At 37.2% G+C, this 22,701-nt stretch overlaps 1 protein-coding gene across 1 annotated transcript in view; it reads left to right on the forward strand.

The window, feature by feature from the left end:
- The window catches only part of PAX3 (paired box 3), a 117,195-nt gene extending 94,961 nt beyond the window's left edge, over positions 1 to 22,234 (forward strand). The window contains exons 7-9 of the mRNA XM_049768159.1: positions 160 to 374; positions 21,226 to 21,472; positions 21,935 to 22,234. Coding sequence (XP_049624116.1) covers positions 160 to 374; positions 21,226 to 21,472; positions 21,935 to 21,969 — 497 coding nt within the window. The 3' untranslated portion in view covers positions 21,970 to 22,234. The remainder of the gene's footprint in view (positions 1 to 159; positions 375 to 21,225; positions 21,473 to 21,934) is intronic.
- Positions 22,235 to 22,701: the final 467 nt, after the last annotated feature.

Consider the following 22,701-nt stretch of genomic DNA (forward strand, 5'->3'; position numbering starts at 1 on the left):
TTGTTCGGTGTGAGTCTCTACCTGAATGTTGAGAAATGCAGTTTGAAATGAATATTTGGTGTGACCAATACTGATGACTTGGTGACTGTAAACTTTTGCACTGAACTTTCCCTATTGGCTTACAAAGGACTTCATGGCTGATAGTCTTCTTCATTGCAGCTGTATCGGATCCCAGCAGTACCGTTCACAGACCTCAGCCGCTTCCTCCAAGCACTGTACACCAAAGCACTATTCCTTCGAACCCGGATAGCAGCTCTGCCTACTGCCTCCCCAGTACCAGGCATGGATTTTCCAGCTATACAGACAGCTTTGTGCCTCCATCCGGGCCCTCCAACCCCATGAACCCCGCCATTGGCAATGGCCTTTCACCTCAGGTCAGTGCTGTGATTCCAGACAGACCAGTTGCTGTATACCAGAACCAAAGTCAATTCCCTGAGGCAGTCATATAATGAATTGCCAAATTTAAACCATAATGTATTCTTTATACAAGCCACATGATTTCAGTTTTCTAGTTTCCTTTCTCTCCACCCTTCCTACTGGCTATATCAAAACTTGCAGCAGAGACTTTAAATCCAAACACTTTCGAATGTAATCCTGCATGTTTTATGGTTACACTTAGCTGTCAAGACATTTGTCATCCCCATTTGTATGAGCTTTGGTTATGAAGCCCACTCACTCACACACAAAAGCACACACTCTTACATGCTTACACACAAACATGCGTTCTCTTTCTTTACTTCACTTTTTGAAAAAGTATTTGATCAGTTGATGGGGGTGAGCAAAGTGCACCTATTAAAATAAACCAAAGCTGTTTATAAAACAATCGGAGAAGGTGCAAACAAGTTGTGTAAACAGAGACCCAGCTGATAACTACAGAACTCTGGGATAAATGAGATATAAATGCCCAAATTAGGAGAATTACTGCTCTTTGGGGGGAATATATCGAAATTTGAATGTCATAATTGTTTTTCTAATTTGCATTGGACTATGAGGTTTTCTTGAGCGATCATATTAATAAATTGCCTTGATAATTGCTTGTCAGAGGGTTGGTTAAATTTCCTACATGTGGCATCTGTCTGAGGTTGACATTATTAGCAGTTGTTTAAATACAGATCACTTGATTTTATTAGAGAGCACTTGGTCCAGGTGCTGAGGCTAGCTGCCTGCTAAATTTGGAGAAATGTCACAAAGGGCTTGCAATCTATAATTGCAATCAGGAATCTCTTCAGGGCTGAGGGTGAGAGTTTTAACAGCTTTATCTTTTCTTAACCCCCTTTTTCCTCTTGGTGGCTAGAAAAACAGAGAGAAGCACAGAATGACACAAATGAAAAGTGAAAAGACAATTATACTCAATTACACACTAATCACTGACTATCACCACTGCCTAAGCACCAAGAGGGCATTCTAAATAAGCAGAAAATGAGATTTTAATGGCACAAAGGGTGGCCAAAATAACGACTCATATATCTTTGCCTTCTTCGTCTTCTTCAACTTCTGTTTTGTGCTTTGTGTCTTGGGAGTGGAGTTCCTGGGCTCTGCACAACAGTGATAACTCTGAGCAGCTGAAAAGTTCAAAGTCCTTAGAGTTGAAAAGAATGAATAGCAAAGGCAATGAAATAAACATTTATGCCTAAAGGCAAAAAGTTCATAAATCCTTTTTTTGTAACAGTAAATGTAATTAAGTTTCATAGATTCCTATAGCACATCCTGGGATTAAAAAAAAAGAGAGAGATAGCTTTAAACCTCAGCCGAAAAAATAACAACATGAAAACAATGAACGTGCTTCCTACAGAACTTTAATACATTTAATTTCTAAGTGCTGGCATTTGTGAATGTGATTTTTGCATAAAAATCATAGGCTGAATTTAATAGGTTTATCTTTAGAATGCTGAGAGAGACACAGAAAGAGAGACATAGAGACAGAGAGCATATAAGGCTCTTTTGCAGTTAGAAGAAACATCCGTAGTTTTATCTCTACAGTTTTTAATACAAGTTGTTCAGAGCTATAGAAAAGCTTTCTATGAATATCATTTGCTTAAAAGTTTTAATAAAAGCAGAGTTTTACTTGAAACATTTTTATAAGGTGAGACCCAGAAATCATTTCCTAGGTTTTTCTTAGTGTTCAATCATAATAAAAATAACAACAAACATATGTATTCTATATATTAAACTGCTAGTTCCTCCTATGACAACTGTATTATCTTATGTTAAAATAAGTATAAGTACCAGCACTTGATCTGGAAACTGTTAATCCTTGATTTTAAGAAACCTGGCAACAACTCATAAATTGTTGGTAGAGTGAAACCAGTTCATATTGAAACCAGTTCACTATCAGGCAATATAAAATTCTGTGCAATTTTTCAAGCATATTTTATTATGTGCTTAGATATTACTTTAACTTCTTACTATTACTTGGGGAATGTATAAGATAAATCACATATATACCATTTACTATCACCTCTAACCACACTGCTGGTACTTCATTTATCTTAGCTCTTGTAGCATCTCCAGTGAGTTAGAAAAGAGACATTTGAAGTTTCTTATTTTCTCAGGTAAAGTTAGAAAATTAAAAGCAGTGAGTTGTCAAATATATTTTCAAAAGAGTGACGTGGGAGACATTGGGAATTAGAGCTCAGATTTTTATATCCTTTATGATTTATCTCCTACCAGTAATGCCTTTCTTTATTCAAGGAGAGAAGCTACCATACTTTCGGTTGTGTTGTGGCTTTTCAAATACATTGTAAAGTTATTACTCAAAGCCCAGATCTAGCAGCATTCTTTAATGATTTACTGTTGAAGAGAGTGAAGATAGGTAACTTTTAATGACTACTTATAATATATGTTTCATATTTTGGGTTATATGATATTAAAAATGGAACAAATCCTCAATTACTACTTGTCCTCTTCGATGCTTTCATTTCCTCTTTCTCTATTTGTATACCCCAAATGCAGACACATCCATAAAATTTCAAAGAGCCTATTAAAGGTCTGTTAGATTCTTGGATATAGAGGTGACAGATTTTGTCTTTTGGCTTTAGTGCCTGTCCACTATAATTCATTCACAGGTAAAGAAGAAACAGGTTTTATGAAAAATAAAGTCATTAATATTTTAAAATTATTTTGTAAAATGTGTTTTCTAAACTTCTGGGTTTAGGCTAGTTAATAAATATATATGTATATATATATATATATATTTGCTTTGTTTTGTTTTTTTTTGGCCACACCCGGTGATGCTCAGTACTCCTAGCTATGTGCTCAGAAATTGCTCCTGGCTTGGGGACCATATGGGACGCCAAGGGATTGAACCTAGGCTAGCGTCCTAGGCTAGCGTGTGCAAGGCAGACACCTTACGACTTGTGCCACTGCTCCGGTACTTAATATTTTTTGTTGACATATTCCACAGTTTTTATTTTGTATACATTTTCTATTAATTTTTTTTGTGTGTGTGGTTTTTGGGTCACACCCGGCAGTGCTCAGGGGTTACTCCTGGCTCCATGCTCAGAAATTGCTCCTGGCAGGCACGGGGACCATATGGGACGCTGGGATTCGAACCGATGACCTTCTGCATGAAAGGCAAACGCCTTACCTTCATGCCATCTCTCTGGCCCCCATTTTCTATTAATTTTTAAAGTTCCCCAGTAATAATTATATTTATGTTAAGGAAGAAAGTTTTGTTTTGGAGAAGAAATCAGTTCCTAATGGCAACCACTTCTAATCATTTTGCATATTGTTTTGGAATTCTTTTTGAGTCTTTTGTTTTAAAAAAAAGTATAATAAAGTGTCATATGCTTATGTTTGCATCTTGCTTTTTTCTGTCTTTGCATTTTATCATAGGCCCTTTTCTTTTAATTAAATAGCATTGTTGTTAAGTGTTTTGAGTTGTAGAGTGTCTTCATTATAAACCTTGCCAGTGAAGGCTATTAGATATATAAAATAAATATTAGAGAATCTATCTTGAGCTTTCTCACCAATTCTCATTGAAATTGATATATTGTTTGCCATTTAACCTGAAAACATGAGTTAGAATGTATTTATTTGGGCCAGAGAGATAGATTGGAGGTTGGGCATGCATACAGAAGGACTGTGATTCGAATCCTGGCATCCCGTATGGTCCCCCCGAGCCTTCCAGAAGCAATTTCTGAGCATAGAGCCAGGAGTAATCCCTGAGCACTGAAAGGTGTGACCCAAAACAAACAAACAAACAAAAAAAGAATGTATTTATTTATATATGTGTATTTATATACTGTTGGAGAATGGGACGTCTAGTTTCTGGGCAATATTATTTGCTACCATAATAACAAATGTTTTTCTGTATGTAAATTTTAGTCACTTTACATTTTGGGGTGTCTACCAAATGTGCCTATACCCTCAAGCAAAGATTATTTTTGCAGATTGGATAGTGCCATTAGACAACTGGTTTTTCCCTGTCCTTTTCTCAGAAAAAGTGCCTATTGAGAGTTGGGTGTAGAGCAGTGAATAGCTGTGACTATTCTGTGAAGTTGGGTCAGATCAAAGTAGCAATAAAATGATATGTATTTGTGACTTAAAAAACCTCAAAATACTGACAAAGAAATCAAGACAGTACTTATATCTTACTTGAGGTTGCTAAAAGAAGCTATATACATTTTTGGTTTTATTTTTTGGTCATACCTGGCAGTACTCAGGACTTACTCCTAATTCTGCATCCCAGAGTTACTCCTAGTAAGACTAGGGGGACAATTTGTGGTGCTCACAGGTTGGCTGTGAGCAAGGCAAGCCCCTTACCTGCTGTACTTACTATCTCTCTTGCTCCATGTCTTCTTGACTATTGTTGTTTCTCTTGTTAGAGGGAATTGGTAACTATATTTAGGAAATATTCCTATTTAACTTACAGAAAAATAAGATCTAGATACCACAATCATGTTTTTGACAGGGGAGTTATTAACAGAATAAAGAACCAAATCCATCCTCTTCAATTTTATGCTAATTCTTCTATACACACAAATTGCATATTTCACTTGCTGAAGAAGCATAATATACTAGGATGTTTTCCAGGGTCCCAGCAATGATATTTGAGCCAATTTTCCTTCTGGCATGGCTCAAAGGCTTGGCCTTCTCATGGCCACAAAACACATGATCTGCCAGACAAATGGCAGTTCTCACTGATGAGTGACAGAAGGGACAGGGGAATGACTTAAAAAATTATCTACTGTCTCTGACTTTTATTTAAACTATACAACCTTTTAAGGAGGACAGGAATAGAGAAGAAAGAGGAACTATATCTGTATGAAAAAAAGAGTACCACTCATTTTAATTTCAGCAATAACCCCTTCTTTTGAAAGGTATGCTCCCTTGATATGAAGAAATGCAAAAGGGATACAATGGAGAAGAAAACAGTTTGAGCTGTTCTGCATGTACATGCATCTTTCTGCATGTACACAAGAGAAACAGGAATGCTGTTAATAAAAGGGGTATCAAGGAAATGTTATTATATGTTCTTCCAATCAACTCTCCCTTGCAAGAAATACTTCTCTCACCTTTCCTCCAGCTCCAAAACACACATAGCCACTCCTCCCAAATAAGGCTGATTAAATTAAAACGTTATCATTTCACACACCAGTCCCACCTCCAACTACAAAATCTGTAGTTCTTCAGGGACCGCTTCTAATGACTTTTTGAGTGAAATATAATATCAGTGGGTTCCTTGGTTTCTAGGGAAGCTTTTTTGTATTGTTATGTAGCATACCAAAAAAATGGACCAACTTGGCTGCATTTAAGGTTCATCAACCATTGCAAATGATTCTTCAAATGTTTTGGGTTTGGTAAAACCTAAAACACATTTTACCCAGCACTTTCCCTCCTTAATTTTTCAAACTGTGTATTTTAGGGAAAATTTGATCCATGTGGTTTTGATTCATTTACTCTTATATCATTGACATTTTTTTTTCCCCGCGGAGCCATTTGATATCCAAGAACTTTCTGAGCTTTTCTATGATCGTTTTAAGCATTTTCCTTCTTAAAGAAAGAGGAAGTCCTCATTGCAACCTCAGAGGCCATAAATTGTGAGTGCTCTCAGTTCAGTAAAACTTAAATACATTTGGTATAAATCTGGTTTATTATGAACACATTATGCTTTTGGAATCGATGGGCTAATTTTTGTTTCTGACTTATGACTGAAACTAATGACACAAAAATAAAATAGGCTTAAATGACAGAAAAGCTTTTATTTTAAGAGATATTTAACTGTTATTAAGAAATTCCCACAGTAAAAACTATGCTCCGAGGTCTCAATTCCAATTTTGCCTAGGCATAGAACAAGATGTGATTGAGTAACTACTGTATTACACCTGTTCTATTTCATGGGTAATCTATTGAAGAAAGAAAAAAAAATTCTCATAAAGACTTGTCTACAGGCTTTAAAAAGCTTGAATGTTTGCTCACTACTCGGCAGCATCTCAGGAACAAAGAGCTGACCTGGAGAGCTCATTAAGTTTATCAGCCATTCATCTGCTCAGTCTGGTTGAATCCTCCCAGCTTTGTGGATGTGATGCTGTCTATGAAATAGATCCAGAAAGGAACTTCATACTAATGAGATTGCGGTTAATAGTGTAGGCCGCCAGGATCAACGTTTGTTTCTTATTCATATTTTACGAAAGAAAATCTTTAATTGTACCACCCATCCAGTTGCCTTTAAAGAATAATATTAAAATTGAGATTATTAGTGTGTAATGTATGTAAATTGCATATTTGGTGTCAGCTATGCCTATTAGGCAGCTTTTCCATTTCATGCATATATGTATTAGACTGTCGTGGTTCCATTTCAAATTAGATTTCAATTGCTCAGCACAGTTTCTTTTGACAAACATTTGTTAATCCTGAAACTTATTAAGGAGAAGCATTTAAGTGTTAATATGTGTACACAAAACTCAAGACTGCTTTTGATTTTGCTTGTCACTTGGGGGGCCACAGTGTTTACAATTATCCCCAATTTCTTAGCTGCAAGCCCAGATGATGGTTCTTTGTCCATGGAAGGTGTAAGGGCTACTGCAGGTGAACTCGTTGTCAAGATAGAGGGTGACATTAAGAATGGTTGTAATGGGAATTCTGATTTCACGCAGGGACAGAACAATAAGGCTTATACCCTGGTGGCAGGATCAGCTCCTGATTCAGGACAACTATTTGTCTGGATATTTTCAAGCACATATTTAGAAGTGATTTGATGCTACTTTGATTGCTTCACACACAGGGTGTGGATTCCATGCTCTCGGTTTATCTTTATCATCATGAAAACCAGACAAGTAGGTGGCCTGCCACAAATCTTATTTTCTAGCAGTGGTTTTTTTTTTTTTTTTTTTTTTTTTCTTACCTTTATGCTTGCCAGAAACACCTCTGTTGGGAGAAAGGAGATAATTTTATTGAAGAGATTGGTTGGATGTCAAACAGCTGTGACAGAGAGGCTTTTGGTGCAAAAGTGGCAACTTCTCCAAAGCTTATACCTCTTTTTATATCATTAGTAAAGTAGTTTATAAGCTTAGAACTGAGACTTCAGAAGCCTTCCAGGTTTATGATGCCTCAAGGATCGTTGACCTTCAATGAGGCCACTTTAGTTTCACTAGTAGTATAGCCGTCGGCCATTTGGGTGTTTCCATTTTGCCAGGTTGGGTTTTGGAGATGTTCTGCTCCATAGTGAAAACATTGCAGTTAATCTATTTGTTAATCAGTGCAGGCTGTAATTGACCTGGTGCCTTTGGTTTTTCTCTGAAGGCTGTGGTTTCTCTCCTTAAAGAAAATGAGGAGAGCCCTGGTTTATGTCAGCTCTGGCCACAGCCTCCTGAGTTGGTTACAGATTTGGAGATTTGTGAGAGAAACGACAAGTTGGCCAAAAATCTTTTTGAAAGAAAGGGAATGAGCAACCAGCCACCCATGACTGAATCTTACATCATGTCACTGAAATGAACCACAAGAAAACCTTTCTTGTTGAATTAAATTTTTTTCTGTCTGCAGAATTGATTTAAATAGAAACTCTACTAGCTACTTTCTTCTGTGCATGGCAATGCAAAAACCCCATGGTTTTTAGGCCCATTTGAATTCTTTTAGCCATTGAGGGAAAAAAAAAACCTGAGTATGATTGCTTGGTCTACAACTAAGCTACTAGAATAAAAAGTTTTTCTTTATAAATAATACACAGCAAAGCTGCACTGGATTCTAATGTGAGGCCAATGCTCTGAATCAACCCTTTATATGTGGTTGGAATGCAATGTAAAGCTTTTAATTTATTACCGCATTTGCAAAATGGCAATATCTACAGAAATCTGAATACTTGCATATTTATTCAATTAGGGTTTGAATGTAAGCTTTGTATGGCAGACACAGAGGACTGGATTCAGTCATTAGTTGTGTACTATTTTTTGTTTTTTTTTGTGTTTTTTTTTCCCCCCTAAAGAATGTTTCAGCAAAACAGTCTGGGTTTCATCAGAGGTGTGTATTTTTCAATGTACGGTATGATATTTAAAAATTACTCTCGACATTTAGCTAGACTTAAGTAAACAAGAGCCTCTGAAATTGGTGATTGTTTTGTCTCTGTTAATTAATGGAAAAGTTGTCGAATTGGAAGATGCTTTGAGACAGTGCATTTTATAGAATGACATAACAGGCTACTGTATTCTTACTGGAAGGAACCTTTCTTGATTTGAGTGTTAGTGGCCAGACTAGTGGTGCTCGGGAGTGATCCTTGTTGGTTCTGAGGATCATATATGGTAGTAGGAACTCAATCTAGGGTCAGTTACATACGACATACATACATACATACAGTTACATACATACTTTACCTTCTATACTATCTATCCTCTGACCCCCCATACACACCTGGAGGGAATATTTCTTAACTGTGAGTTGAATGGACAACCATTCCTAAGAGCTGAACTAATGAAGGAGAAAGGCATTATTTAAAGAAAGAACTCTCCCCCCCCTTACAAAATACTGATGTTTCATTTTGGGCAGCTTGCATTAAAACATCTAAACTGTTCCATCTGTTCTGAAATTTACAAAAACTTAATAGAGTTGACCCTCTACTTGCATGAATTTATAAGAAAATTCCAGTTTAATATCCACCTTTTCTATTTTTCTAGCCAGTTTCTTGTCTTAGACTGTTGATGTCACATTGGTGTATTGATACTCTGTAAGAATACATATTAAATTAGAGTATATTATAGTGTCCTCATCAATCCTCTTATATCTATGAGCTTCTAGAGGAATATTGAAGGCCACAACTATTTCTAAACACCTAAAACTAAACATTCCTTTATAATAAAGGCACATTTTCCAGTGGGCAATTTGAAACAGTGACTTGGGGAAAGAGGATTCTGAATCATCAACTTGGTAATGTTACAGATTATATTCTTTTATTTTTCAGAATCTCAATGCATGTTTAATCCTAAGCTACTAAACACTCTGCAAAGTCTATAGAAACAAGTTTGAAAATAGCTAACTGCCCTCTAACTTAACTGTTGATCCTTTTTGCTACAGACCACACTTCTAAATATGGAAAAATTTTACCTAGGAAGTACTGAATGGAAGAAAACCCTGCTAGTTGGGGGCTGGAGCAATAGTACAGTGGTAGGGCATTTGCCTTGCATGCTGCCCATCCAGGATAGATGGCGCTTCAAATCCTGGCATCTCAAATGGCCCCTGTGCCTGCCAGGAGCAATTTCAGAGCGCAGAGCCAGGAGTAACCCCAGAGGGCTGCCGGTTGTGACCGAAAAACCAAAAACAAAACAAAGAAAAACCTGTTAGAGACTCATGCAGTGATTCCTCTATTACTAAATGCTTGATTTCTTTTTTTCATACGTGATTTTTTTTCTAGTTAAGTTTTAATGCTACCTTCTACTTCAATCTAATTATCAGCTTCCGTATAAGAAATTGACAGGAAAAAGAATGATTGTAAAGATACTATTAAATGATTCATATAATTTAGAGGGACAAAAAGGAAAGAAAAGAGAGAATTCCTATCCAGTCAATTTGACTGTTGTGTGAGTACATAGGTTTAGTGAAGGAACTCTCTCTACAATTAAAAGCACATTAGTTCCAATATTTCCTGACATTCATTTTCAGGTAAGTTACTCAGCTTCCATTTTATCTTCTGATTTATCTTGGAGGATGTTAAAGAGAGAATCGTTCTATAGAGTTTTTCTAGGAACATAGTATTTAAGACATTTTTTTTAGATAAAATAATAATACTATGGTTGAAATTGGGCTTTCATTATTATTTACTTAAAAAATTACATGAACTGCTGACAAAAATAGACTTCTATTTGTCCATAAACAAGAAGGCAAGTCTGGAAACTGAGTAATAGCAAAGGAAAAACAGTTTCCTGACTGGAGTATTTTCAAATATTCAGCTTAAAGTTTTTAAAGAGCTTAGAAACCAAATTAGTATTCACACAGAATGTGGTAACTGTAATGAACCTGGTATAGGGTGGTCCTCAAACATAGTATTTAAAAATGGTGCTTGTTAGAGTAAATTAAATTTCATAATACTAGAGTCTACTACAGATAGAGTTGATGGTTATTCCTGGAGACTGAGTAGACAAGATCATCTTATTTTATTTTTCTTATTCTTGTTTATGTTTCTTGAACTATAATAGTGTCAAAGTCACAGTAAAGATGTAGTTATGGGGCCGGAGTGATAGTAGAGTTTTTTGAACACATGCATTGCACATAATGACTTTGGGTTTGACCCTTGGCACCTAGAGCAACCAGAGCCTGCCAGGAATAATCTTTAGTGCAGAGCCAAGATTTAGCTCGAGCACTGAAGGTGGTCCAGCACCATCACTGCCCTCTCTCCACCACTGCAAAACTTTCTGCTTCTAAGGTACAAAATAGCTACGTTGGAAGCATGAAATTTACACTCATGTTGGGGAACTTGGTGGATTCTCAGTTTTTCTTTTTTTCAGCAAAGGTGGTTAAACAACAAGAACATAAGAAAGGCTCTAGGCAGTAGGGACAATCTAAATACTTTGGAGTTCACTGATTGGGGAACATTCTTTTAATCACAAAAATTACAAAGAGACTAGTTTGTCAAGATCTGCAGGGGCATATTTAATTTCTGTAGATCAAAGTCTTCTGTAAGTGACTTTATTGTGGGTCCTATATTGCCAGTTTACATAAAAATGACTTTGCAATAGAGACATAGCTACTGTTCAACTTATGAAGAGAACACAAGCACATTTTCAGATGGAAAATCAATATAGCAATGAAGCCTTTATTAAGGCTCAGTCTCTGAAATTGAGGAAAAGAGGGAATTACTCTCACTCAGATTTTAGCTTAGTGGTATAGTAATTTCTGATTTTTGTGAGAGTGCTTTCAGATGTTGTCCTCTTAATCTTAAATGAATATTTATTTATGCTTTACCTCAAAGCCTGTGAAACAAAATCCTTCTACAAAAGGTATTTTCATTCTGATTAGCTACTTATTGAATCAATATCACTTGTCTTTCTCAGTTGAATCTTCATCTAAGTACATGTAAAGAAACCTGTTGGGAGACTTTATTTTATCTCTAGGCATATAACAGAGTCTTGTAATATTGACTTCAGATCGCCACAGAAATATTTGATGACATCATATATGGTCTGGAAAGAAGAAATTTTCTTGTTGAATTTGATGAATGTTTTAGCTTTGATAGTAGTGGTAATGTCTGCTCTTCACTTAGGGTAATTATTGGATGGAAGGGAAAACATAAGGGGGTTGGCAGCACAACATAGCCCCAAATCCTTCCGCTTCAGAGAGGTAGTGTCTTTTAGAAAGACAATGTGAATTTCTAACTTGGTGTGTCTGTGTATGAGAGAGAGAGAGAGAGAGAGAGAGAGAGAGAGAGAGAGAGAGAGAGAGAGAGAGAGAGAGAGAGAGAGAGAGACTGAGACTGTTTGAGTTATGAATGTTTTTTTTTTTTTTTTGCTTTTTGGGTCACACCTGGTGATGCTCAGGGGTTACTCCTGGATATGTGTGCTCAGGAATCGTATGGGACGCTGGGGGAATGAACCGTGGTTCATCCTAGGTTAGCGCCTGCAAGGCAAACACGCTATCACTTATGCCACAGCTCTGGCCCCTTGAGTTATGAATGTAATAATCAGAGTTAATTTCTTCTGCATTTCCTTGATTATGGAAATAGATTTACCTTATGGGAAATTAGTGAAAGCTTTAACTGCCAACTTCACCAAAAAATTAGGGGATCTTCTCAAATGTTAAGGATCTTCTGCTTTCTGTTTTTGGCATTCAATGTCCCAGAGTTAATAGTTATTGAGCCAACAAGTCTTGAAGTTGCTATGTAATTAAAGTGGGATCTATGTTTGATTTGCCACAGTCATATTTTCAGACAGGTTTTTGAAATAGACAGGTTTGAGTGCAAGTCTTTTCAAGGGGCCTACTTAGGTGGTGAGAAATTTCCTGAAGTGAGAAGAGTTAACATCAGGTAATGTCATTCCTCCCAAAAAGAGTTTGAAAATCTCTGTGTTAAGTGATGAATGAGGGTATCTGACCCACATCTGTTTTACATTAGAATGGAACATTGCCCTGACATCGTTAGGAGCATTTGTCAAGATTCCCTGGACAGAGCTTCTGTAAATTACATGCTGCAAATGTGTCAGGGTCAGATAAGAGGATATCATTAACTCCCCAAGTTTACTCAGGACTCTGCTGGTCCTTCTTAATATGCTAAGGGCCAATAATTTTCTTTGAGCCATTTTGTTAGATTATTTTCATTCTTGGAAGAAAAAATATATATGGTCCTCCACAATATAGCACATGTTCTTTTCTCATAAATCATATTAATTGTAGACATGGTCACAAAGCATTTTAAATTCAGGCATGCGTAAATGAATTAAAACATATGAGAATTTCATCGCAATCAATGGGGGGTCTAAACATCATCAAATACCAATTCTGTTAACGGACATATTTTTTCATCTAGGTAAAATTCATTTTTTCTTCTTAGCATTGATTTTATTGATAACATCGACATGCTATGATTGTTCTTCATTAGTAGAATAAAACATAGATATGTGGTGTACATGTGTATTTCTTGTGTACCATTTCTGTGCTCAGTCTTCACCCAGATTTTTATTTTTGCCATAGCTTTCTAAATATTGCTATTGACTGAACAGTTTAGCTTTATTAAGAAGTAAATATTCTAAGGAACTGACAACATAAAATTGACATTAGTTTCTCACAGTCCTGGAAGTTAAAGGATGTTACTTACAATTTAACAGACAGTCCTTTACTACAATGGACAAATAACACTTGGAAGTTTTATATGCACCATAAGAACCACATTTGTTTGGCATTCAGTCTCTCATCATGCATTAAACATAGCCACTTAAAAAATGTGAGCTAAGGATTAAAGTGAAAAATAAGGCTGCTTATAGGTGGACATTTTATATGCATGGACTTTCTCTCCGCTTAGGTGAAGGTCTGCAGTGCCCTGTCGGTAACTCTTGGCATGGGTGGAAAGGTCAGGATATTTACCTAAAAGAAACTTCTGCCTCCAGGCCACTTCCCTCTTACAGCTTTCAAACAGACAGGGCCCAAAATCTAATTATTTAGATGCTAATCAACTGCAGGATAGTTCCTAAGGCATTTGGATCTGAAGAGAACATTTTCAGGGAAGTTTCCTCAGTTCAAATGTAAACTTTCAGCTCTGATACAGTCCTTGAAATTTAATAGTTAGATAATTCCAGTAATAGCCAACCACATTGACCAAACACATTTGGGAAAACATTTGAATATTTTGGTTTGGTTCTGAAGTAAATAATCCACAAATTAAATATATAATGTATAGAGTTGGTAGACTTTGGTAAAGGAGGCAAGAAGTTTAATGTAATTCAGTCGCTTACATCATACAAAACAGATATTTAGTTGACTTCAAGAAGAAAACATGGTTCAATATGAAAGTTGAAAATAACTGATTATTTAAACACAAAAGAAAATAAGGACAGGAAGCAGGATTCCTACTAAGAAAAGATGAAGTATCTAAATATATACTGTAATTTGCTAAATAATTTTAGATTCTTGATTAGATTGGGGCACTTTCAACTGACACTGTAACAGTAATACTTATGCCAAGACAAATATTTTCCAGATACGTTGTTTTCAATGTAAATCTTAATTTGACCAATGGCTTTTATCTTTTATATTTAATCTTACAATAGGAAAATTAATTCGAGAGAAATGTGGCATGAAGCGATTGTAAAGAGTTAACTGTTCCTGAACCATAGAATCTTCCAATCAAGATAGAAGCAACCTATTTGGAATTCTGAAATTTGAGGATATGTTTAAAGAGATCTCCAGAAAAGGACCCTAATAATGTGTTTAGGGTGAGGGGTGGGACTGATCAGGGCTTACTCCAGGCTCTATGCTCAAGGATCACCCCTGATAGTTAATAATATGAATGAGGAATGAAGTCAGGGCTATGCCTTCTGAATTTGCTTTTAAAAGGTTATCTATTAAGAAAAAGTTAAGTTGCATTTCTAGAGAAATGTTTTTGAAGATGATAATTTAGAAATATTTTTCTTGGCCTTTGGATGAGAGGTTTGGGTCACACCTGTCTCAATGTGCAAGGTGTCACTTTTGATGTTGCTGCAGTGGGGTGGGGTCACATATGCTGAGGATGAAACTGGGTCAACTACGTGCAATTTTATTAAATTATTATTTATGTATTAATAAAATTGCATGTCGTTATTATTGCAGGCAATATTGTACAAACTTTTTGAAACAGCTTTTGGTTTGGACCATACCCAGCAGTATTCGGGGCTGCCCTCTGGTTCTGTATTCAGAAATCATGCCTGGTAGAATTCTTGGAATCATAGGGGGTCTGGGAATTGAACCTAAAAAGCCTCTTGACCACTGTATCTCTCTGACATGTAATTGAAAAAGTATTATTGTCATTATTTTATTTTATTTTATTATCCAGTATAGTGCTCAGGGGTTACTTCTGGCTCTGTGTTCAGGAATTACTCATGGAAGTACTCTTTGTATCAGTGGAGTGCAAGAGATCAAACCCAGGTTAGCTACAATATTGCTCTGTCCTTGACCCCTTAAGTTTGTTTTCAGCCACATCCAGCAGTGCACAAGGGCTACTCCAGGCTCAGAAATTGTTCCTTATCACATTCAGCCTATTAAACTTTCTCCAACTTTTAGCTGGCATTAATGAAAAAAAAGAGGTCAATGTTTTATGGACAGAATCATAGAGCCCTGAGTCCAATCCCCCCCCCCCCATCCACTTTACCTTTGAAATTGTGAAAAATCAGGCATTTGGGTTTCCCCTTCACATCCAAATTAAAAACAAACAAGCAAACAATAGCAATGATAACCAATAAATAGGCAAAGAATTTACTGGTGGCCTGCTAAGGAGCAAGGAAGGGAAACCCACTTTGCAACTAATCAAAATTTGACTTTAGGCTTTAAATTACAAATTACCAAGTATATATAAAGGAAATCTTGACAATAATTTTAAGAAGAAAATACGACAGGATGACATTCCAGACCCATATTGGGGGAGTTTTAAGAGGTTCTTTTACCAGTTTCTTTTGTACAGAAAAAAGAAATTTCCAAAGCTTCCCTTGAACCACATGAAATACAAAATAACTTTGAAAGAATTTACATGAAAGTGTAATGGGACCCTTCCATAGAGATTTGAGGTTTTAAATTATGTTAGGGGAAAGTAATGCATTTTGTATTGATATATTCACTATATATTTCCCAACACAGATTTCCTTTTTAATTTTTAAATTAGTAGTTTCTAAAAAATGTGTATTTCTTAAATGTTCTCCATGTGAAATATTGACCTAATTTTAATTCAGACTCAATGAGGGAAAAGATTTGTGCCTCTGTCTTCATCCTCAGATGATTTTTTATTTGATGGCCAGACCTGGTGGTGTTCAGGGGTTAGTCTTGGCTTTGCACATAAAATCATTCCTGGCTCACTTGAGGGACCATATGGAATGCCAGGGATCCAACCTCTGTGGGCTTCACCTTTTGGCAAGTCCCATACCTACTGTACTAGCGCTCAAACTCCTCCTTAGACAATTCTTGAAAAAGCAAATACAATTTCAAACTGTGACCCTTCCAGGGGAAATTACAAATTGTGGAAGAATGTCTGTCTCATGCTTTCTATCAGGAAAGGCAAAGGACCAAGGTAAAGGATCCTCCTTATTTTTACCTTATTATTATTATTATTATTATTTTGGTTTTTGGGCCACACCCGGCGGTGCTCAGAGTTTACTCCTTGCTGTCTGCTCAGAAATAGCTCCTGGCAGGCACGGGGAACCATATGGGACACTGGGATTCGAACCAACCGCCTTAGGTCCTGGATCGGCTGCTTGCAAGGCAAACACCGCTGTGCTATCTCTCCGTGCCCATTTTTATCTTATTTTTATCCCCTCCCATTAACCATCCAGGGGGTATAACAAATACATTACTAAGCAGAAGACTCAATAAGCTTCTCTTCTGTCCCTTTCACCTAGCATCTTTCCTTCCAGTTTAGGCCCTGATCTGCAATGTCTAAAGGACACATGTCCTGAATATGGAGGAACTAGATTTCTAGTATCTGCAATATGGCCTTAGCACATAGGTCTGTATCTTTTTCCCCACTGTTCGAAAGATATAGTACAAGTATCTTGTTCTACAATACTATCTTTTCAGCAACTGAAAAAAATAATTGCTACATGAATTTTGCTTATGTAAGACGCTTGTTTTTCTTTTAAATTAAATTAGTTATTTATTAGTTGAGGGGGGGTAGGCCACACCTTGTGGTGCTCCTGGCTCTGTGCTCAGAAATCACTCCTGGCAGGCTCAGAGGACCATATGGAATGCTGGGAATTGAACCCGGGTGGGCCCCAGGTTGGCCAAGTGTAGGGCAAATGTCCCACAGGCTGTGCCCTGAAAGGGGCTTGTTTGTTTTTTTTTTAGATTTAGGATCTTCATGACTTATTTTCCCATGGACAGAGTTACTGTTACCCTCAAAGTTATTCAAGCAAGTTTTTAAAAATATTTTTTAGGAGCCAGAGTGGTGGCACTAAGCAGTAAGGTGCCTGCCTTGCGCCTGCTAGCCTAGGATGGTCCCATATGGTCTCCCAAGCCAGGAGCCATTTCTGAGCGCATAGCCAGGAATAACCCCTGAGCGTAACTAGATGTGGCTGAAAAACCAAAAAAAAAATTTTTTTTTAAATTAAAGCACTGAGATTTATAGTGCTTTAATTAAAAGCTAAGTTGTAGACGTATAGTGTTCCAGCACCAATTCTACCATCAGTGACAATTTCCCTCCAATGTTCCAGGTTCCCTCCTCTCTTCCTACTCCAGATTGCATATTAAAATTTTTTAAATTATTTTTAATTGAACCACTGAGACACAGTTACAAAGTTGTTCATGATCGAGTGTCAGACATACAATGTTGAACACTCTTCATCAGTGCATTTTCTACCACCAATGTCCACAATTTCCCTGCCCCCCCCCCAGTGCCTTTATGGCAGATATTTTTTTCCTTTCTCTCTCTCCTCTCTCTCTCTTCTCTCTCCCTCACTCCTCCCTCTCTTCCTTTCCTTCTCCCCTCAATTTTTTTCCTTTATTCCCCTTTTATCAGCCTGCATCTTGACAGGCATTTTTATATTTTGGTTATTAAAAGTTTTGTCTCATGATTATTTCAGTGTTATTGACTCTGTTTTGAATATTTCGTTCTGACATTTTTATAGCACTGATATACCTGAATGCTTTTCACCCGTCTTCCAACTCTGCCCCTCCATCCCCACCTTTCTTGCTCCCCATCTGTCACTTGAAAGAATGTTTTAAGGGGCCGGAGAGATAGCATGGAGGTAAGGTGTTTGCCTTTCATGCAGGAGGTCATCGGTTCGAATCCCGGCACCCCATATGGTCCCCTGTGCCTGCCAGGAGCAATTTCTGAGCCTGGAGCCAGGAATAACCCCTGAGCACTGCCAGGTGTGACCCAAAAACCCCCCCAAAAAAATGAAAAAGAAAGAATGTTTTAAATAAAATTCTACTACTACTCATCAACCCTATATAGAGTACTTTCATGGCTCTTCTGAATTTTTTGGGGGGGTGTGGGGAACTCCTGGCTGAACTCAGGGATCACTCTTGGTAGCGATCAGAGAACCAAATTGAGTGCTGGAGATTGAGTCAGTTCTTCACTATGCAAGGCAATAACCTTACCCTGCTACTATCTCTTTGGCATCATGGCTCTTTAAAAGTAATATACTATTAACAGTTTTAAGATTGTATCTCTAGGCAGCACATTATTTAGAACATGTATTTTCTGTATTCAGAACTGCTGCCTGTTTTGCTTCTCTGTACAAGATTTTTATGTTCCCCATACATTACTTTTTTTGCTTTCATTTTAAAAATCACACTTTTCGTATTCTAAAGACACTGGTCTTGCCAACAGGATATGGGTTAGCAGGAAGAAAAACTGTAATTCTCCCTGTTCATTTTTACCCCTCAGGTAAATACACAGAAAGACATCTGTGTATTTAATTTGTATATAGAATTGTAATTAGTTCCAATATGTAATTAGTATATAGAAATAAGAGTAGCAGAACACTCAAGAATACATTCTGGGTTACTTGAATGTTTAAAATGAGAAAATGAAGTGTTAAACATACAGGTCTAGGCAGGATCCTCCAAGAATCCCAGTTTTGGAGAATTTTCATTCCCTTAGGGCTTATTCAATTAATCTCAGTTAAACCAAAACTCCAACGTAATTATTTTATTGGGCGGTACATAAATTATTTGAAAAGACTAAGAAAAATAAAAGATATTTTACTCCCTAGCTCAAGAAAATTTAGAATCAGAGAATTAAGCATATGTTCACACTTCTTGCCCCTAATTTTTTGTTTCCACACAGTAGTGCAAATGGGGACATGGAAGTGGAGAATAGGGTCTGTGAGGGAAAAGTTTCCTCAGTCGAAGTTAACATGGTGGAAGAAAGAGGTCTCCAGTGAAAGAGTGAACAGACTGTCCCCCTTTATCCCTTTATCTGTCCTCTTGCTTAGCTTGTCTCTGGGGGATAATTGAAGATGGATCTGTTTAAAGCTTTATTTCAAGAAGATTTCATTTAGCTATAAGGATTATGCAAACTCTCCCCAAAGGGAATTGTATTGGCCTCATTGATTTTGGAATTTAATTTAGGCAGCTCTCTAGGATGCAAGATTTACCCTTCACACCCTCATTGCTAGAACCCCTAGATAGGATTCTCTTGTCTGAATTCCTGCCCTGACCGGCAGCTCAAGCCTCAGTCAGTCAGAGCTCAGGTTCCACTTCTGCCTCATTTCTTGTGCTTATTTGTCTACATTCATCACATCTCTTTCAGATGTTCTAATAGACAGCAGGAATATTAACTTTAAATACACAGCTCTAAATATAGAACTCTAAAAGATAGCAGGAATATTAGAGCATTGTTGTCCGTTGTGTGCCTCTGTATTCAATGATGTTGTAAAGCAGGTAATTTGTTTTGGGATGCTTTTATCTTAGCTGTAATTTTCTTCTGTGATTGCTTTCTGAATCCTGCCTTCTGAATTGTCTGAAGTTGAGAAAAATCACTTTGGGGCTCATGTGGCCGATCTCCAGCTGCAAAATTAATTATCCACTTACTTCCATCACAAGCTGTTGTAAGGGTCAGTGAGTTTGAGTTTGTAGAACATGTCAGTGTGCTAATCTGAAAGTTGTTCTATTATTACATTCTTTAAAAAAATTTGTCTTGCTCTTCAGGGTTATTTCCTAGACTCAGTGAATTTTTAATTTTTGATTGTTTATTGTTTATTTTTGGGCAACGCCCAGTGCACTCAGGGGTTACTCCTGGCTCTGCACTCAGAAATTACTCCTTTGGAGTAATGGTCCTTTTGAGGACCATAAGGAAAGCTGGGAATCGAACCAGGGTTGAGTTCATTCATGGCAAAAACTTACTAGCTGTGCTATTGTTCCAGCCCCTCAATGGACTTTTTAGAGTATGTTTGCTTTGGAGGGTTTTTTGGGAAGGGTCTCTTAACACTTCTTATATATGAAAACTAATTTGCAGGAGAAATTAAAGTATGGATCATAGGGTAGGTTTCTTAAATATTATTGTTTTTTATCATTTTTCTAATAAGCTTTTATTCCCAATTAATACCAAGCTCTATATTAGCTACTGGAGGTATAAAAATGAGTTTTTCTCAATGAAAAACAGGTAACGAAACTTAACATTTCCAAGTGAGGGGCTGAGTAAAGTATAAGAGTGCATAAAAATTATTTCTCATGATTGAAAGATGGTCAAGATAAGGAGAGAAACGTGATTATGAAGAATCATATGAAAACGTAGGAATATTGAGTTGCATAAGAAAATTTTGATTTAGAGTCAGTTAAGTTTAAAAAGAAAAATTTGCCTAGAGTGATCATTTCCAACTACCATTGTCATAGTACTGAAAGGAGATAAATTGATATACATAATACCTCTTCAGTAAGAATATTGCAAACACAATGTCTAAAAAATGGAATAAGAGGAGGAGGAACAGGAAGAGGAGGAGGAAACTACTACTACTACTACTACTACTAATAATAATAATAAATAATAATAATATAATGTCTGCCACAGAGACAGATGGGGGAGGGATGGGGTAGTAGGAAAATTGGGGACTTTGATGGTGGGAAATGTGTACTGGTGATGGGTGTTAGACATTGTATGACTGAGACTCAATCATGAACAACTTAGTAACTGTGTATCTCATGATGATTCAATTAAAGAAGAAATATTTAAGCGAATTTTATTTAAAAGTGTATATGAACTTCAAGGTGTAATATATGACTAGACGTTATTCTATATGAGTCTATACAATTTTTTTCTATTTCTGTCCCTGTGTCCCTTTGTCCTTCTTTTCTTTTATTCTTTGAAATTCTAGTCAGATTTTATCTCTAAGAGTATGGTATATTCTCTTTTTCCCCTGCCCCCATCCTTTCTTCTTTATATTTCCTTCTTTTCCCCTGTCCTCGTTCCACTCCCCCTCCACTTTTCTTTTACTGAAACTGCAGTCAGATGTTATCATTGGGTATGATGTAATGACTCTGCCACTTTGAATTGCAGTTCCCATCAGCTGGACAAATCTTTAACAGAAGATTTCCAAAGAACTAAAGATTAGACTTTTCTAGTTATTCTTTCAGCTACAGGCCAGTTCTTCCTGCATTTTAACTGCTTTCAAATCTGCCTTTCTCTTTTAGGTAATGGGACTCCTGACCAACCATGGTGGGGTACCCCATCAGCCCCAGACTGATTATGCGCTCTCTCCTCTCACTGGGGGCTTGGAACCTACCACCACAGTGTCAGCCAGCTGCAGTCAGAGACTAGACCATATGAAGAGCTTGGACAGCCTGCCAACATCTCAGTCCTATTGTCCACCCACCTATAGCACCACAGGCTACAGTATGGACCCCGTCACAGGCTATCAATATGGGCAGTATGGACAAAGTAAGCCTCAGACTTTCTGGGGGGGGGGGGAGGGTGAAAAATGTTGAGATTTCCATGAGAAAGAGGAAGAGGAGATTTGATGAAACCTCACATCCGAGGATGGAATTTATGGAAAGGAATCTCTTGTATAATTATTTTCTTAAATGATGTCAACAAAGTCTTGCGGTTATTAATTGCTGAGACGTGAAACCTGATTGCCACAAGGTAAAACACGAGGATTGGCCAAAATGAAATAACCCTTGGCATTAGAAACACATGTTCTTAATGAGGTCAGCTCAAGGATCATATGTGGTATAATCCTAAGGACACAGAGTTGTGTCAAACTTGTCTCAAGAATAAAAATATTAGTCTCGATCCTTTGATACCAGAGTATTAAATATGACATTGTCAACCTGTAGCTGATTTTGCCTCTCACTGTAAATTGTCCCAGCTTGACCTGAAGCTGTGTGTGTTTCCTTACAGGTGCCTTTCATTATCTCAAGCCAGATATTGCATAAGTGAACTGTCCACTTGGAGCTAAAACTGGTCCTGTTTCCAGTCTCCACAGCTTTGACATGAAGAATCTTCTGAGAAAGAGAGAGTATGAGAATGAGAGAGAGATCACCCTATGGGGGGCAGTCTCGACAGGAGACAAAGAAGAGATTAATTATTCTTCCTCCAGTAGTCAGTATCAAGTTCTTCTGAACATGTTGGACTCATGCAGTGGAGACAAGGAAGACCTGACATAATAAATGGCAAATACAATATTTTAAGGTGATAATTGAACATGGATAGGTATCACAATACCCCAACTCTTTAGTGCTGATCATCAAGGAGCTAAAACATTCCGTGTGTGTGTGTGTGTGTGTGTGTGTGTGTGTGTGTGTGTGTGTGACTTAGTTGGACTTATTTGGGCAAGCAGAATGTCTGAAAATATAGTCAGAGAACACTTGGCAGTAGAACATATTGGATTGGACATCCGATGCTGACATTCAAGATTCAACTTTAAAACTGCTCACTTTATATAGCAGGAATGGGGGAATCCTTGACGTATACACACTGGAAATTGATATAAAAGTGAATGCCACCATTTATTTTTAGGAAGTTAGACTAGATGTAAAGGACCTCCCCAATAAATTATTTGTTATCTTGTCCTCATTTGTAATCCAGTTGTCATCAGTATCCCAGACAGACCAGTCTTGCCAACAGGATATAGGCTAACAGGAAGAAATGTTGTTTACTGGAAGGGA

Source organism: Suncus etruscus, chromosome 2 (genome assembly GCF_024139225.1).
Source record: "Suncus etruscus isolate mSunEtr1 chromosome 2, mSunEtr1.pri.cur, whole genome shotgun sequence".
NCBI classification, from domain to species: domain Eukaryota; kingdom Metazoa; phylum Chordata; class Mammalia; order Eulipotyphla; family Soricidae; genus Suncus; species Suncus etruscus.